General features: G+C 41.6%; 2 protein-coding genes across 2 annotated transcripts in view; one reads left to right on the top strand and one right to left on the bottom strand.

Moving 5' to 3' along the window:
• Positions 1–17,181, top strand: part of aldh1l1 (aldehyde dehydrogenase 1 family, member L1) — a 31,196-nt gene extending 14,015 nt beyond the window's left edge. Inside the window, exons 8-23 of the mRNA XM_063474865.1 lie at positions 6,969–7,094; positions 7,186–7,277; positions 8,022–8,169; positions 8,255–8,374; positions 8,801–8,928; positions 9,202–9,352; positions 9,465–9,535; positions 9,912–10,017; positions 10,096–10,183; positions 10,269–10,362; positions 10,454–10,553; positions 10,659–10,757; positions 11,314–11,479; positions 11,569–11,674; positions 11,798–11,997; positions 16,792–17,181. Coding sequence (XP_063330935.1) covers positions 6,969–7,094; positions 7,186–7,277; positions 8,022–8,169; positions 8,255–8,374; positions 8,801–8,928; positions 9,202–9,352; positions 9,465–9,535; positions 9,912–10,017; positions 10,096–10,183; positions 10,269–10,362; positions 10,454–10,553; positions 10,659–10,757; positions 11,314–11,479; positions 11,569–11,674; positions 11,798–11,997; positions 16,792–16,847 — 1,851 coding nt within the window. The 3' untranslated portion in view covers positions 16,848–17,181. The remainder of the gene's footprint in view (positions 1–6,968; positions 7,095–7,185; positions 7,278–8,021; positions 8,170–8,254; positions 8,375–8,800; positions 8,929–9,201; positions 9,353–9,464; positions 9,536–9,911; positions 10,018–10,095; positions 10,184–10,268; positions 10,363–10,453; positions 10,554–10,658; positions 10,758–11,313; positions 11,480–11,568; positions 11,675–11,797; positions 11,998–16,791) is intronic.
• On the bottom strand, positions 1,433–5,781 carry LOC134627274 (zinc finger protein 436-like). The gene is made up of 2 exons (XM_063473238.1): positions 5,524–5,781; positions 1,433–2,891 (listed from the first exon to the last, which is right to left on the bottom strand). The coding sequence occupies exons 1-2, from the start codon at positions 5,720–5,722 to the stop codon at positions 2,128–2,130; spliced, it is 963 nt and encodes a 320-aa protein (XP_063329308.1). The 5' UTR covers positions 5,723–5,781; the 3' UTR covers positions 1,433–2,127.
• Positions 17,182–17,220: the final 39 nt, after the last annotated feature.

Genomic DNA, 17,220 nt, shown 5'->3' with positions numbered 1-17,220 from the left:
CACATTACAGATAAGTGCTGTACATATCTGAAATGATTGACTCAGAGATACAATGGCCCCATCACTGTGTTGATATAGCTACATCTTGTTACTGAATTAATTGAAGACCACCCTGACTGCGGTGGTGAAAACATCACTTCCAGATATTCGGGTGCTTTTCACTGGCAGGGACGCCAGTTGTCAGAACAAAGCAAATACCTTCCTACTAGGCTTGACTTATGTAGTAATACCAGAAGTATCACATTCAGTCCTTCAGCTATGAGGTGATTTGGTCTTGGAATGCAGCCCACAGCTCGTTATTCTGCATCCTTTCTTTCCACGGATGCTGAGACAAAAACTCTACACTCATGTCACAACTGCAGAGAGAAGATTTTGAAACATTTACGCTAGAAAAACCTGACAGAGCAAAGGAACAAAGAGATCACTGTGACACTGGATATATGACTTTTTTTTAGCTTTATATTTTTATGTTCACATAACAGGATCATCGTGAAATAACTTTGGCAAAATATATACAGTATATAAATCTATTTTACAGTGCAACATCAGTAACACATGACGTACAGCATCATTTGATATTATGGTGCAATTTAGATTTAAAAACTATTTTTGTTTTGTCTGTTTAACCCTTTTGACTCGTGCTTGCCAAATATGTTAGTGTTTATTAGAGGCTCTGAACAGAACAGGAATGTAGAGTTTAGTAAGTGGTCCACAGTACTGGAAATGCAGTAGAAAAACAATCCTCCAGCATCCAGCTGTATCTACAGTATTGTGCATTTGAAAAGCTAATATTCAGCTGGCCATCTCCGTGTGTTTTGTATGTAGTCTCTACAGATGCTGGTTACTGAACTGTCCAAACCTGTATTTTCCAGTGTTTAAAGTCCTGCTCAGCACTGAAAGTAGTTAAGAATGCTTGGTAGGATTAAATGGGAATATTTTAAAAAGTACATTTTTAATCAGTTTCTTTTTAGTGTCCGAGTCAGGAAGAAGTTAGCTTACCTCAGCAAAAACCCAGGATTGGTAACAAACTGTTCCCTCTATCATAACTTCATAGGCACTTGGGGAAATGTACTTGTATGCAGGTTAGATGGAAAATTTTTGTCTTTTTCGTTTATGTTGTTTTTTGTTATTATTTGTTCCCATTTTGTTTTGTTATAAATCAGTAATCTTTTAGCTCCTCCGCTGCTGGTTTGTCTTGTTACAACAACAAAGTGCACTGCACTGCTTAAAAAAAACACTTTGTAATCAGAGTATGACATTAAGCCAGTGAAATCTCTGGGATATTGATGTTGTCAGTTAAGTAGCAGAAGGGGCTGTTAATCAGTTTCAGCTGAAATTACCAAGAGGTTCACTAGAGGAGCAACAATGAGACAATCCCCAAAACAGGTTTTACAGGTGGAGACCACTGACACCCCCCCCCCCCCCCCCCCAATGGAACCGGTATGTGAGCACTGTCAGAGCCACAAAATGGACTCCAGCATGTGAATGTCTCTGACCAAATAATCATCAACAGACTTCATGAGGGCCTCTAGTGAGCCCTGTACTCACTGCCCGACGCTGTGGAGTGTGACTGGAATTTTCTATAGAATACCAGAACAGGCAGGTACACCACTGGGACCATTTGCTTTTCCCATATGAGAGCAGGTTCACCCTGAGCACATGTGACAGATGTGAAAGGGTCTGGAGAAACATATCCATGGATGGACACAGAGACCTCTACGGGTTAACCAACATCGCCCCGGCTGCCATTAAGTATCGGAATGAAGTCTTTGGATCCACTGTCACACCCTACACTGGTGCATAATTTGTATTCAAACTAATGGTCTCTTGACTCCAGTCCAATAATTACTGCAGACACATGAGAATTCATTTTCCATCCAACCTGCATATAAGTATACAACCCACGATTTCAAATTTAAAGCCAATTTCAGTATATTTACTATCTTATGGCAATCTCTGGACAACATTTGGCAGTTGGCATGAGTGTTTGGATTCAGTCCCATTTATGGCAGTCTGGCTGAATGTAAACTTTGCTGATTTTGTTGTGTACATGTTGAAAATTTCAAAAGACAAGCTCAGTTCTGTACTCAGATTTTCAACTACATGCGCCATCAGCTCTAACGCCTCTCAGGTGGGACTCTGACTCGTGGACAGGTTAACGCCGTGAACCTTTCTCATATGCCTCTTCATCAGCAGCCGCTCTGTAAACAGCTCATCGCAGTCCCCACATTTGTACGGCCTCTCCTCTTTATGTTTGGCTAGAACGTGCTTCCTCAGAGTGGAACCCCTGTTGAAGGATTTGTCACAGATGTGGCAGCTGAAAGGTTTCTCCCCTGTGTGAGTCCTTATGTGTTCTGTCATGTGTCCTTTCAGCTTAAAACACTTGCCGCAGTAATGGCAGCTGTAGGGTCTCTCTCCTGTGTGCACTCTCATATGATTCTGCAGGTTGCTCTGGCAGGGGATGTGCTTGCCGCAGATGTGGCAGTCAAAGTTGCTCTTGCTCTCCTGTGGCTTGCTTTCATGTGTCTTGAGGTGCCACGTTAGCACAGTCTTTTTGGTGAAAATGTAGTTGCATATGTGGCAGCGGTACAGGGTGGTGCTAGTCTTCTCTTCCAGAAGGTTTGGTTCATCTGCAGATGTTTGCCTCGACTCTCTGCTCTCCTCTGCTGCTCTGCAGTCCTCTAACTGCTGCACTGTTTTGATGAGTTCTTTTGTCAAGGCATCTCCGTCATCGCTGTCTTCCATCGTTGGTTGCTCCTCGCCTCCATTGAGCCACAGTTCCTCCCTCTGCTCCTCTTTAACCTCGGAGGGTCCCGGCTCATCCTGCCACACACTTGAGCTCCACTCTTGCTGTTTAGGTGGAATGTCCTCAGTTGGCTGTTGTTTGGCATCTGCAAACAAAGGAGAGAGAAAAGCATTACACTTAAAGTATTGTGCTGAGATCTAAGCGTTACAATTGGCCTCACACTGGTCATGAGCTGCGTCCAAGCTTCAAGTAAAGGACAGCATTTGCTATTAGAAGAGTGCACATACCAACATGTGTGGAGTATGTTATGACTTCAGTTTAGACAACAAAAGTCTTTGGTACGTTTTTTTGTTTTGTTTTGTTTTTTTTAAGTGAAGTAAAATAGCCACCAGCTTAGACCGCAAACTGCCCTGCATGATGAGTCACAACCATGACCTTATGCTGATAACTAAAAAAAGTATTCCTTGTCATTCAGACTAGTCATGGGGTCTTCCTTCAAACACTGAGTACATACAGGTCAATGAACAGTGGTTAAGGAACTTCTACAAAGCTGCAAGCTAACCGTAAACAAAACAGGCTGACAAAACGTCATGTGTTCTGACATGGTGAATGACACAGACCAAACCAGAACCAAAGGCAGAGCCAAAGTTACTCTGGAAACACTGGGTTGCATCGTGTCTATCAGGTAAAAATGTGTAGGCCAGTCTGCACCAAAACACCAGTTCTGATAAGTTTGTTCCATAAACCCCACTAACTTCATGGAGAATGCTAATTTTCCAAATCTACAATGTGATAAATTGACTGATTCTTATACAGTGCTTTTCTGCTCTCCCGGAGTCTATACACATTAATACTCTGATGGATGCATCGGAGAGTAAAGTAGGGTTAATATCTTGCCCAAGGACATGTGGCATGCAGACTAGGGGAAGCCAGGTATCGAACCACCAACCTTCCAGTCAGTAGATGACCTGCTCTACCTCCTGAGCTACAGCTCCAGTGTGGCTCAACATGTAAAAGATGGTTAAGCGAGATCTGAACTGTTCAACTATTTCAGGGGTGGTCGACTCCAGTAGATTGTAAGGTAGACCCTACAATGACATTTAGAATAAAATAATATTTTCTTATATAAAATATATAACTATAGTTTGCCCTGTGCTTTGATGCAAAGTTTTTATGCTGCTGAAAACAAGATGGGTATAGTGTAGACATTAATTAATAATAATGATAATTCGATGCCCACTTTAACAATGTTCAGGTCAGTGGCTCAGAGTTTTACTGGCCCATGTATATTTGTATTGGGTTGTTTAAAAAACAAAAAAAGCCTTTGTTTTTAGAGTTTTCATTATTATTATTAATGCAGTTCAACAGAATATTTTAGATTGTTTCACTTTCAAATCTAAAAAAAGTTGCAAAAGCTTTGGATTAAATATGCACCCCACGCCCCCTTTAGACACACCCCTGTTCGGTTCCATGTAAACTAAGACGGCTGCCGTGAGCCTTCAACAAGCTGTATAATTAAACATATATCAGACTGAGTTCACAGTTCATCTGCATATTTTAATACAACTTCTGAAGGCTTACTGCAGATTTTTCTCTGTGTAAAACAAACGGTGAAGGATGGAGCAGCTACAAAATGTGTTTCTCTTCACGTCTGAGTTTGTTGACCAGGAGCTCTGATGAAGGACTCGCTCGCTTTTTCCCAGTAAAGGTTTTAATGGCGGTCACGGGAACAGCGCTGCTGTTTTCTATCACTCAACCCGAGCTCACCGTCTCGGTAACCGCTCCGCCTCTTTGCTCTTCACGGTGTGTAAACAGGCTCGGGCTCCACGTTTAACGGTGCCAGGGTCATCATCACTGCCGCTGTTGTGTTCTCAGTGTTTTTGTTTCAAACTGGGCCCTCCGTGGGCTTAATGTTGTCAGACTTATAATCCACAAGCTGCTCCTAAATACTTTTGTATTGTAGGTCTGTTTTAGTCGCTAATGTGGGTGAAACGCTGGCGTTCGTGTTTCCATGGTGACAATGGCGCACTACAGAGCCGTTCCTTAAATGAAGCATCGAATCAAAGAATTTGTATCAAGATTTTTTTTAACAATCGAATCATTCTAAATACTCGATAAATCGTTGCAACATCTGGACAACATGAAGAAACTCACCAGTTAACATGAAAACCAGTTACACTAGAACTCCTGTACAGAGCACAACTGACACTCCTGCACAAGACTGACGTTTTCATAAATAATACAAAACAGCTTATGACATGTGTATATATATATATATATGACATATGACATACTGTACGTAGCTAAAAACAGCTTGTCCGTATCTATAATTCTATACAGATGTGTTCACTACACCAAACGATGTTAAGAACAAGTGTTAAACTCGCGGGCTGATTGGCTCAAAGGGCGCAGTGTCTCAGGCGGTCATGTACTATAAAAGGAGGATTTAAGTTGCGTCCTATAAGTAACGCGCACACGCTGAGATCATTAATGAACGACAGTCCTCTTTGATATGATAAGTGTGACCTGCCGCAGTTTGACTGTCATTTGAACTCGTGTTTCGATAAACAGCATCCTTACTGTACTGTTTTATTTGAGGACATTGGAAATAAGCTCACCGGAAATTTAACGCTCCTTTACTATATGGCTAACACTGCTTGCTAATGTTGCTAGCTAAATGCTGTGAATATAAATGTAACTTTCTGTTCGACGTCGCTGAGTCACTTATTGGGTTATTAATAAGATGCTAACTGGCTGAAGTAACGTGGGGTACATACCTGCCCTGTGCAGTCTTATCTCTGGTTTGTAGACGAGGTCCAGCAGCCGCTGCAGCCTCTGGTTCTCCAGCTTGGCTCGGTACACCTCCTCCTGGTACTCTATCAGGGTCTTCTCAACGAATCCGTAGATGTCCACCGCAGCTGCGGTTAGTCTTTCCGTCAGGAACACGTTAAATGTCTGAAGGGTAGTTGTAGCCATTGTAAGGCTTCTCCGTTATTTTCAGCTCGCCCTGCTTGCTACCTATGGATGTGTGACCGTCTATGCAGTGTGTAACAGGGGTCACAGCGCCCTCTAGAGCACTGGACTTTGTAGGACACTGTACCGTCAACATGCATGAAAATGCTCTCTAGGCACATTTAGGCTCGGATTAAACTAGTCAGTGGTAAAACTGCCTGCACGCACTAGAGTCCAGCTAGTCTAGAGCTGAACTCTGTTCATTTGTCTTCATTAATTCAGTCATTCACTGATAGAAAAGTTGACCATTTTTATTTGCTGACTAAAGTACAATCAGTGTTGGGATCTCTGATTTTTCTGCTTAAGTAGTTTCCAGCTAACATTCACACTCCAGTGGATGCTTTGAAGAGCAACTTGGGGTTTCGTTACTTGGCCTTTGTGAGGACTTTCAAAACATGGAATTGACAAAAAAGTAAATCAGGCAGAAAAGAAGTTGTTTAGTCAGAGTTCTTGTTTAATTTTGTTATTTTTCTTTCAATAAAAATTTTGCTAACTTAAAAACTGCGTTCCACTGCATAGATCACTGATGAAACATGATGAAACACACTGCAGTCACTTACCTTGAAATTCCCTGTTATAATGCTGACTATTTTTTAGGCTCATTATTTTTCTGTATGACTCTGACTCAGATACTAGAGTGGGTTGTCTACCAATTGTAATAGTGTAGCACTTTTCTGTTCTACCTGAGCACTCAAAGTTCTTCGTATAACGTGCCTCATTCATTTATTCGCAAAAACATGTCCTTGAGCAACATATTAAACCCTGAGTTGTCCCTGATGCATTCACTGGAGTGTGTTGAAAGTTAGACAATGAGCTTGGGCATATAAAAAAGTGCAGTATGAATGTGTGTCTGTGTGTGAGTGCTAATTTATTTTATACATAAACTTAACCTGTGCCCGTATGATGAGTTTAAGAGCTATAACAATACGTAAAGTTGGCTAGCTAGCCAAATATTCCTCTTCTTCACTAAACTGCTTGCAGAGGTTTGAGGCACTTCAGCATGGTGATGGTGGTGTTTCATGGAAACTTCCCATCCAATCTAATGGATCCTGATATACAGGATGAATTGAATAAAATATTTAAATCATAATTTTGATTAAAATTGTGGTCCATTCAACGTATTCTGTTGACCTCAATGGAGACATTGAAGTGTTAGCAAAGTACAGCATTGATTAAAACAGGTGGTGTCGCATTTTGTGTTTCTCTGCAGCTGCTGGTGAAGAATCTGCAGTTTGAGGATGGAAAGATGATTGCTGCAGCGCAGTACTTTCGCTCTGGGAGCAGTGCTGCTGTGGAGCTCACAGAAGAGGAGAAAACCTTCGCTGAACAGATGAGGGTAGGCCCTCCTCTCCCACTGATTCAAGAAAACGTTAAGCTGACAGTTTAGATTTTGTCCTTGTGCTGACTTTTAACATCATGTCTTCCAGGCAGTGTGGCAGAGTATCCTGAGTAATGTGAGCCAGATTGAAGACTCCACAGATTTTTTCAAATCTGGTGCTGCTTCCATGGATGTGGTCAGGTAATACAGAAAAAGAACAAAACCATGTCAAATTTCTTTTTATTGTTCATCACTTATGTAACATACAGTTCCAGTCAAAACTTTGTCCTCACCAATTTGTAATTAGTGTGTTTATTTCGCTATGGTATAGAACAAATCTTAATACATTAAAGTTATTAAACAATGACAGAATTATGCAACAAACAAAATCACGTGCTTCAGATTCTTTAAAGTTGTGGAAGGAAAGTTTTCAGCAGCAGCTTTAATCAGTTTTGTTTGGGCTCAGTGAAACCAGATACTGAGCGGGTTGCCTGTGCATATTCATTAATGTCCAAAATACTTTTTAACCAATTTCCATCAACATGTAACTCATTCTTTCTGCGCTAGTGCTCTACCTCTCCACCAAATTTCATTGGATTTTGCTCGATGTCTAGTATGTGGTACCCGTTATCTACAACTGAGGCTTTAGGTATTGTCAAGCCAGCAAATGCAAAGAAAGCCTGGCTAAACGCATAAATCCACCTCAGATAGCTACAATCCAATAATATTATATATATGTGTGCAGGTTTATATGTGTAGGTTTATTTAAGTAAGTTTTTAGTTTAGGTCATTTTCTTCTTAAAGAGTATTTTACAACCTGATATCAATGCTTTAATCTAAGCATTCCTTCTTATACCACTATTTCACCTAATCTTCTCTTCTTTTTCTTGTCCCCCATATCTTTTCTATCCCCCATCTTCCATCTTGCCTCTTCTCTGTCTTCAGGCTGGTGGAGGAGGTGAAACTTCGAGCCAGCAGTTGCCAGCTGCAGAACGAGGATGTCTACATGAACACAACCTTTCAGGATTTCATCCAAATGTGTGTGAGGAAGCTCAGAGGGGAGGACGATGAAGAGGAGTTGGTAGTCGACTATGTAAGTGTTTGAAATTCACTTTGTTAGTTATGGATACATGGAGAGGAAACAGCCGTGTGCTAATGTGTATTATTTACCTGCTCAGGTGGAGAAGAACATAAACAACATGACAATAAAGATGCCTCATCAGTTATTCATCAACGGAGAGTTTGTTGATGCAGAGGGAGGAAAGACCTACAAGACCATCAACCCCACTGACGGCACGGTGAGAGAAAAGGAAACACAAAAAATGCAACATTTATATCCTATATAATATTTTATTATATAGAGTAATGTCTTCTCTGTAATGTAATAACTTTGTGTCCTTTGTCATACACTGGCAGGGATCTATAATGAAAAGCAACCATTTATTTTCTCAACTGATGATGAAAGCTGAAGCTGTTGATTCATTTTCGGGTTACAAATATTAAAATCCCCTGTCTTTAGTGACCAACAAATGATGATGGCCAAAAATAGTGCTACAGTCTGTTTAAAGCTTATTTTAACAAGGTTTAGGGGAAAAAAACAACAAAAAAGGGAAGTTCTGTTTCTACCGCTGAAGGTGATTTCATCAGGATTGGAGGCCACGTGGTCTTCATGACTGAGGTTTGCCATCTTTAATTTCCTGGTCTGTCCTGTGTGTGTCCTGCAGGCCATCTGCGATGTGTCTCTGGCCCAGATCAGTGATGTGGACAGGGCAGTGGCTGCAGCTAAAGAGGCCTTTGAAGAGGGAGAGTGGGGCAAGATGAATCCAAGGGACAGAGGAAGACTCATCTACAGGTCAGTGCACAAACACAAAGCCTGATATATGACCCTGGAGTGTCAAAAAACTTCATCCATATTTTTTTTTCTTAGCTTTGTGGTTAAATGGCCCATTTCTCTTTACAGTAAAGTGAACATCTCCATAGAATGAACCGGTTTAATATCTATTAATATGTTCATAAGGGAGTAAATGCCTTCAGTAGGTTTGTTTGTCTTTGATAGTATTAGTGAAGCAAAGTTGTTATCTCAGTTGTGTTTCATAATGTGTCTTCGCTGTTAACCCACCTCCAGGCTGGCTGACCTGATGGAGGAGCACCAGGAGGAGCTGGCCACTATCGAAGCCATTGACTCTGGAGCTGTGTACACTCTGGCCCTCAAGACCCACGTGGGCATGTCCATCCAGACTTTCCGCTACTTTGCTGGCTGGTGTGACAAGATCCAAGTAAGACAGCCGGCTTAAAAGCCTGGACCTGTCACGTTGTCGGTTGACAGTTTGATACATCTGTTACAGATGTGTAAATACATGCAAACAACATGATGTTGTTCTTTTACAGGGCAGCACCATCCCCATCAACCAGGCCAGGCCCAATCGTAACCTGACGTTTACCAAGAAGGAACCAATGGGGTGAGAATAGATTTTTGAAAAGTGTCATACCTTACACAGCATTGCAGTGGAACCTGCAAAATAATTACATTTAGGAAAATATTCTGTGGACCTTTTGAAAGGTTTGCATCCTGTTGCATCTGGTGTAAAACTAACGAAGCGTTTCAGTCAAATACTTTTTCACAGCACTGTACATTTACATTGAAGCTAACATGCCTTTGGTTCAAAAGCCGAACAAACAACTGCTTTTTATGAACCACATTAGTAGTTTAAGGGATATTTTTAAAGAACAAACTATATAAGCGCTTGACACAAAATCTTCAATCAGGTGGATTTCAATCAAAATGTTATAAAATGGGTGTGATTAGTATTTCAAATGCTCTCTATCTGTCCTCAGAGTTTGTGCTATTGTGATTCCTTGGAACTACCCTCTAATGATGCTGGCCTGGAAGACAGCAGCCTGCCTGGCAGCTGGAAACACAGTGGTCCTCAAACCTGCACAGGTCAGACTCCCATCTCACACATGCTACTCACAAAAGCTAAAAAACCACAGGGTCATTCACGTTGTTGTTTGTTTTCAGGTCACCCCACTGACAGCACTGAAATTTGCTGAACTGGCAGCAAGAGCGGGACTGCCTAAAGGCGTGATTAACATTCTGCCTGGATCAGGTTGGATCATAAACATTCATGACATGAAGCTGAGGTCACCTAATGAAGCTCCGTGAGTTCCTATGCATCTTGTTCTTTATTCTAGGTGCCCTGGTGGGTCAGCGTCTCTCCGACCATCCCGACGTCCGGAAACTTGGCTTCACAGGTTCCACAGAGATTGGTAAACACATCATGAAGAGGTGAGAGGTAACGTAAACCTTACACAAAGCGTTTAACAAAGTCTTATAGTATCGCTCACGGTTGCGTGTCTGTTTTCTTGTATATTTGAAGCTGTGCAGTCAGCAATGTAAAGAAAGTCTCTCTGGAGCTTGGAGGAAAATCACCACTTATCATCTTCAGTGACTGCGAGATGGACAAGGCCGTGCGCATGGTGTGTTTATCTTATGGCAGGTTTTTGTGGGGGTTTTTTTTTTTTTTTTTTACAAAACAGAGTAAAAAGTTGTGCATCCACTATGTTGTTGTCTGTATGTTACAGGGCATGAGCTCAGTGTTCTTTAACAAGGGAGAGAACTGCATCGCTGCCGGCAGACTGTTTGTGGAAGACTCCATTCATGACCTGTTTGTACAAAAAGTGGTAGGTGTAACACGCAGTAAACTTTACTTTGACTTTGTTTTCCTTTTTTACAGTGAAAATGTCATGTTATGTTTTCATTCCACCTTAAAAATCAGTCTCTCACCTTCAGACGTGATAGGCTGATGGCTCGCTGACTAATGCCATTTTAGTCAGCGGGCCAAAAGACATTTTGCTATTGTGCTGAGGTGTTTCTCACCAAACTACATGTCTTTCACTTAACTTTATTAGTTAGTTACTGTTTTCAGTCAAATAATCTCAAACCTTTTTCACATGTGTTGAAAGAGCAAGGCCAGTAACGCATTGTCGGTGGTAGTAATGAAACTGAAACACATGCTCTAATGAGCATACTGAGCAGGTTGAGCAGTTACACGCCTTTGTGTGGATGTGCGTGTGTCTCAGCATGTCCTGCTAGTATGCAAATTGAGCCGCAGCGGTAAGGTTTCTCTCCCGTATGCTTTCTCATGTGAGTAATTAGATTACTTCTCTGCCTGAATCCTTTCTCACAAACCCCACATGTGCACTTCTTTAAAGACCACTTGGATCTCTCTTATTTTAGGTTGAGGAAGTCAAAAAGATGAAGATTGGTGATCCACTGGACCGCTCAACAGACCATGGACCTCAGAACCACAAGGCCCACCTGGACAAACTAGTGGAATATTGTCAGACTGGCGTCAAGGAGGGAGCCACCCTGGTCTGTGGTGGCAGACAGGTACAACGACCAGGTAAGGCAGCAGAAGTTTCTAAACAGAACTGGTTAGAATGGACTAACTCTGACATAACAGATGCCGTTGGATGTTTGTTTTCCCTCCAGGTTTCTTCTTTGAACCCACAGTGTTTACTGATGTGCAGGATCACATGTACATTGCTAAAGAGGAGTCTTTCGGCCCTGTTATGATCATCTCCAAGTTTAAGAGCGGGTTAGTTAAAATTTAATGATTGCTCAAATGCCAGCTTGCTTCATATACCCAACATAAGACTGACCTTTTGTCTCTTCACTGTTGTGCTGGTCCGGTGTGCCTCCTCCATCTTCCTGAATTCAGTGAAGTGGATGACGTCCTGAGGAGGGCCAATGCTACAGAGTATGGCCTGGCATCAGGTGTTTTCACACGGGACATCAGCAAAGCACTGTATGTCAGTGAAAGGCTCAATGCCGGCACAGTTTTCGTCAACACCTACAACAAGACCGACGTCGCTGCGCCCTTCGGAGGCTTCAAGCAGTCCGGATTTGGTAAAGACCTGGGTAAGGCAAACTACTACTTTTATTGTGTAGATGTATTCTTTCATGTCAAGAAACACAAATTTAAAAAAGAAAAAAAGAAAAAATATATACTATTCAACCTATGTCAAAACATTTTCACATACAACACCAGCAGTGGGGACAAAGTCATGTTTGGAGGGTAAATGGGCTGGTTCTTATATAGCACTTTTTACCATGTAAGTGCTTTCTATCTAACATTCACACACATTCATACGCCAGTGGACAGATCAGAGAGCAACTTGGGGTTAGTATCTTGCCCAAGGACATTTGGCGTGCAGACTGAATAAGCCAGAGATCGAACCATGACCTAACTCCTGAGCTACAGCCACCCCATATTTAAACCATTAAATAAACAAATACTACTTAAACAGTGAGTGTAGATTTTATTTGCCAGAATTTATCACACCTTTATCTGAAGCAGTCTAGTACCGTATTTTTCAGACTATAAGGCACACTTAAAATCCTTTAATTTTCTCAAAAATCGACAGTGTGCCTTATAATCCAGTGCGCCTTATTTATGAATTCTGGTTGTGCTTACTGACCTCGGTCCAATTTTATGTGCTACACGGTGCTCAAAAATCTGTCAAAAAATGTTTTAGTACGACGTTGATAAGCTATGAAGCCGCACCACTTGATGCATTGTCGGAGCATTACGGCTACCGTAGTCAGGAGCCTGGCGGAGTAATCCAGGTCCAAACTCCGTCCGCTTCAGGTCCCAAAGTCAAACGAACACTGCGGCATCACTGAGAGTTAAAAACTAAAATTTTTCACCTTTGATAAAATTATCAGTGTTGCTGCTTTACCAGGTGTAACAATTAAGTTTAACATCCAGGCATCCATGAAAACAGAATTTATGAAATTTAACAGAGTTAGAAGTTAGCAGGAAGTTAGCTCGCTAGTTTCCATCTAATGACAATACACCATGTTCTGACTGAGAGATTTTTAAAAAAAAATAAAATGTACAGCTCTGCTATCACTTCAGAAATAAATGAAGACAGAAAACTAAACAGCAGTGACTTTTGAAGGGTTACTGAAGTTGGTCTAGCTGCTATATAATGATGTGCTACGTGATCACTAGTGGCACAACTATGTTAGCATAACATAAACACAGTGAAGCTGGAGGATGAACACTAACTTTTTTCCACTCGATAAAAGTTAACGTAAGGGTTCCTGATGGTTAGGGACAAATGCAGTCGCATGGCAGGATGCTGTAAACGGACCAAACTTCAGTCAGGAGAACAACTGAGATAATCCATCCACAATACGAGGTTAGTCATTAATATACTGCAACAACATGGGAATAGAGCAGCTGCGAGAGAAATCAACATTAATGAATCAATGGTACAGAAGTAGAGGAAGCAAGAGGAATGAGCTGAGTTATCTGACTGTTTTGTTTCGCTTAATGCGCCTTATGTATGAAAATTCAATTCAATTTTATTTATATGGCGCCAAATCACAACAACAGTCGCCTCAAGGCGCTTTATATTGTAAGGTAGACCCTACAATAATACAGGGTGGGCCATTTATATGGATACACCGTAATAAAATGGGAATGGTTGGTGATATTAAAGTCCTGTTTGTGGCACATTAGTATATGTGAGGGGGCAAACTCCTCAAGATGGGTGGTGACCATGGTGGCCATTTAGAAGTCAGCCATCTTGGATACAACTTTTGTTTTTTCAATAGGAAGAGGGCCATGTGACACATCAAACTTATTGGTAATGTCACAAGAAAAACAATGGTGTGCTTGGTTTCAACGTAACTTTATTCTTTCATGAGTTATTTACAAGTTTCTGACCAATTATAAAATGTGTTCAATGTGCTGCCCATTGTGTTGGATTGTCAATGCAACCCTCTTCTCCCACTCTTCACACACTGATAGCAACACCGCAGGAGAAATGCCAGCACAGGCATCCAGTATCCGTAGTTTCAGGTGCTGCACATCTCGTATCTTCACACCATAGACAATTGCCTTCAGATGACCCCAAAGATAAAAGTCTAAGGGGGTCAGATCGGGAGACCTTGGGGGCCATTCAACTGGCCCACGACGACCAATCCACTTTCCAGGAAACTGTTCATCTAGGAATGCTCGGACCTGGCACCCATAATGTGGTGGTGCACCATCTTGTTGGAAAAACTCAGGGAACGTGCCAGCTTCAGTGCATAAAGAGGGAAACACATCATCATGTAGCAATTTCAAATATCCAGTGGCCTTGAGGTTTCCATTGATGAAGAATGGACCCACTATCGTTGTACCCCATATACCACACCAAACCATCACTTTTGTTGTTCCAACAGTCTTGGAGGGATCCATCCAATGTGGGTTAGTGTCAGACCAATAGCGGTGGTTTTATTTGTTAACTTCACCATTCACATAAAAGTTTGCCTCATCACTGAACAAAATCTTCTGCGTGAACTGAGGGTCCTGTTCCAATTTTTGTTTTGCCCATTCTGCAAATTCTGTGCGCCGATCTGGGTCATCCTCGTTGAGATGCTGCAGTAGCTGGAGTTTGTAAGGGTGCCATTTGTGAGTAGCTAATATCCGCCGAAGGGATGTTCGACTAATGCCACTCTCCAGTGACATGCGGCGAGTGCTACGCTGTGGGCTCTTGCTGAATGAAGCTAGGACAGCCACTGATGTTGCTTCATTAGTGACAGTTTTCTTGCGTCCACATTTTGGCAAATCCGACACTGATTTCTTGCTAAGTTTCACGAAACTTAGCAAGAAATTTGCTAACTGTAGCATGGGAGATGGGTGGTCTCGTAGGGTGTCTTGCATTGAAATCTGCTGCAATGACCCGGTTACTGCGTTCACCAGATATCAACACAATTTCGATCCGCTCCTCACGTGTTAACCTCTTCGACATGTCAATGGCTGTGAACAAAGAGAAACTTGTAAATAACTCATGAAAGAATAAAGTTACGTTGAAACCAAGCACACCATTGTTTTTCTTGTGACATTACCAATAAGTTTGATGTGTCACATGGCCCTCTTCCTATTGAAAAAACAAAAGTTGTATCCAAGATGGCCGACTTCTAAATGGCCACCATGGTCACCACCCATCTTGAGGAGTTTGCCCCCTCACATATACTAATGTGCCACAAACAGGACTTTAATATCACCAACCATTCCCATGTTATTACGGTGTATCCATATAAATGGCCCACCCCGTACATTCAGAGAAAAACCCAACAATCATATGACCTCCTGGAGCATGCACTTCGGCGACAGTGGGAAAGAAAAACTCCCTTTTAGCAGGAAGAAACCTCCGGCAGAACCAGGCTCAGGGAGGGGCGGGGCCATCTGCTGCAGTTGGGGTGAGAGAAGGAAGACAGGATAGAAGACATGCTGTGGAAGAGAGACAGAGATTAATAACAAGTACGATTCAATGCAGAGAGGTCTATTAACACATAGTGAGTGAGAAAGGTGACTGAAAAGGAAAAACTCAGTGCATCATGGGAATCCCCCGGCAGCCTACGTCTATTGCAGCATAACTAAGGGAGGATTCAGGGTCACCTGATCCAGCCCTAACTATATGCTTTAGCAAGGAAAGTTTGAAGCCTAATCTTAAAAGTAGAGATAGTGTCTGTCTCCTGAATCCAAACTGGAAGCTGGTTCCATAGCAGAGGGGCCTGAAAACTGAAGGCTCTGCCTCCCATTCTACTTTTAAATACTCTAGGAACAACAAGTAAGCCTGCAGTGTGACAGCGAAGTGCTTTAATAGGGTGATATGGTACTACAAGGTCATTAAGATAAGATGGGGCCTGATTATTTAAGACCTTGTATGTGAGGAGCAGGATTTTGAATTCAGTTCTGGATTTAACAGGAAGCCAATGAAGGGAAGCCAATACAGGAGAAATATGCTCTCTCTTTCTAGTCCCTGTCAGGACTCTTGCTGCAGCATTTTGGATTAACTGAAGGCTTTTCAGGGAGTTTTTAGGACTTCCTGATAAGAATGAATTACAGTAGTCCAGCCTAGAAGTAATAAATGCATGAACTAGTTTTTCAGCGTCAATATTTCTAATTTTAGAGATATTGCACAAATGGAAGAAAGCAGTCCTACATATTTGTTTAATATGTGCATTGAAGGACATGTCCTGGTCAAAAATGACTCCAAGGTTCCTCACAGTGTTACTGGAGGCCAAGGTAATGCCATCCAGAGTAAGAATCTTTTTAGATACCATATTTCTAAGATTTTTAGGGCCAAGTACAATAACCTCAGTTTTATCTGACTGTTTTGTTTTGCTTAATGCGCCTTATGTATGAAAACAGACCCGTTCATCGACAGTGCGCCTTATAATCCGAAAAATACGGTAATAGAAAGAGGCTGTTATTTCTGATTCCATTCAAACTGCCATTTTTTCATCTTCTCCCATTTGTTCCATAAAAGTTACAACATTATGCTGTATTGCCATCATAGACCATATATAAAAGCTGGACATTGTGATGTCATCCATTGGGTTTGAGCTTCACATACTAAAGACACCATATTAGCACAGTAGGGTGGAGTGCAATGTTATCAGCTGATACCACCATGCTTAGTTAGCTAGCCGCATCCACAAACTCTGTGTATGTAACACACAGACACAAATCAGTACTCAGTAAGACAGTGGATAGTACTACTAAAGCATTAGTAGTACTAACTAATCATTCATCAGCCTATCACATCCATAGTCTTCACTGGTACCTGCTTTGAGCCAGTGCATTCGACCCTGTGGTGACCAATAGGTGACTGGTGCTCATGCTTACTATCAGTATCTTTGTCTCTCCACCAGGACAAGAAGCTCTCAACGAATACCTGAAGACAAAGGCAGTGACCATTGAGTATTAGGTGATATCACAGGAGAAAGAAGACCGTAAGAGGGCAGACTCAGGTAGACATGTGTGGACATTGCTAGAGAAACACACTGCGATACCAGGATGTTGACATTAAAAGTGTACGTGCCTTAATATGCTAACTGATAAGTATGTCTAACATGTTGAATAATCAATAACAGAGCCTTGAGCCACGCTGTAATGAGGATTGTTCTGATCTACACAAATGGTGAATGCTTCTTGGTAGCTCAGTGAGTGGACTGTGATTTAACTAAAAGGGTTTTTATTTTAATACATCTTTAATTTCTAATATGTCTTACAATAGGTCAGAAAAGTCTTGTAATGTAACATTTCCAATAACAATTATTGGTTATGAATTAAAACTGCTG

Source organism: Pelmatolapia mariae, linkage group LG5 (assembly GCF_036321145.2).
Source record: "Pelmatolapia mariae isolate MD_Pm_ZW linkage group LG5, Pm_UMD_F_2, whole genome shotgun sequence".
Classification (NCBI taxonomy): Eukaryota; Metazoa; Chordata; class Actinopteri; order Cichliformes; family Cichlidae; genus Pelmatolapia; species Pelmatolapia mariae.
This window is presented reverse-complemented; position numbering and strand designations above follow the sequence as displayed.

Excerpts from the sequence above, each read along its gene's own strand:
- LOC134627274 (XM_063473238.1), bottom strand. The coding sequence starts at position 5,722 with ATGGCTACAACTACCCTTCAGACATTTAACGTGTTCCTGACGGAAAGA. Across the intron at positions 2,892-5,523 it reads GATAAGACTGCACAGGGCAG|ATGCCAAACAACAGCCAACT; the intron begins GTATGTACCCCA and ends CTTTGTTTGCAG.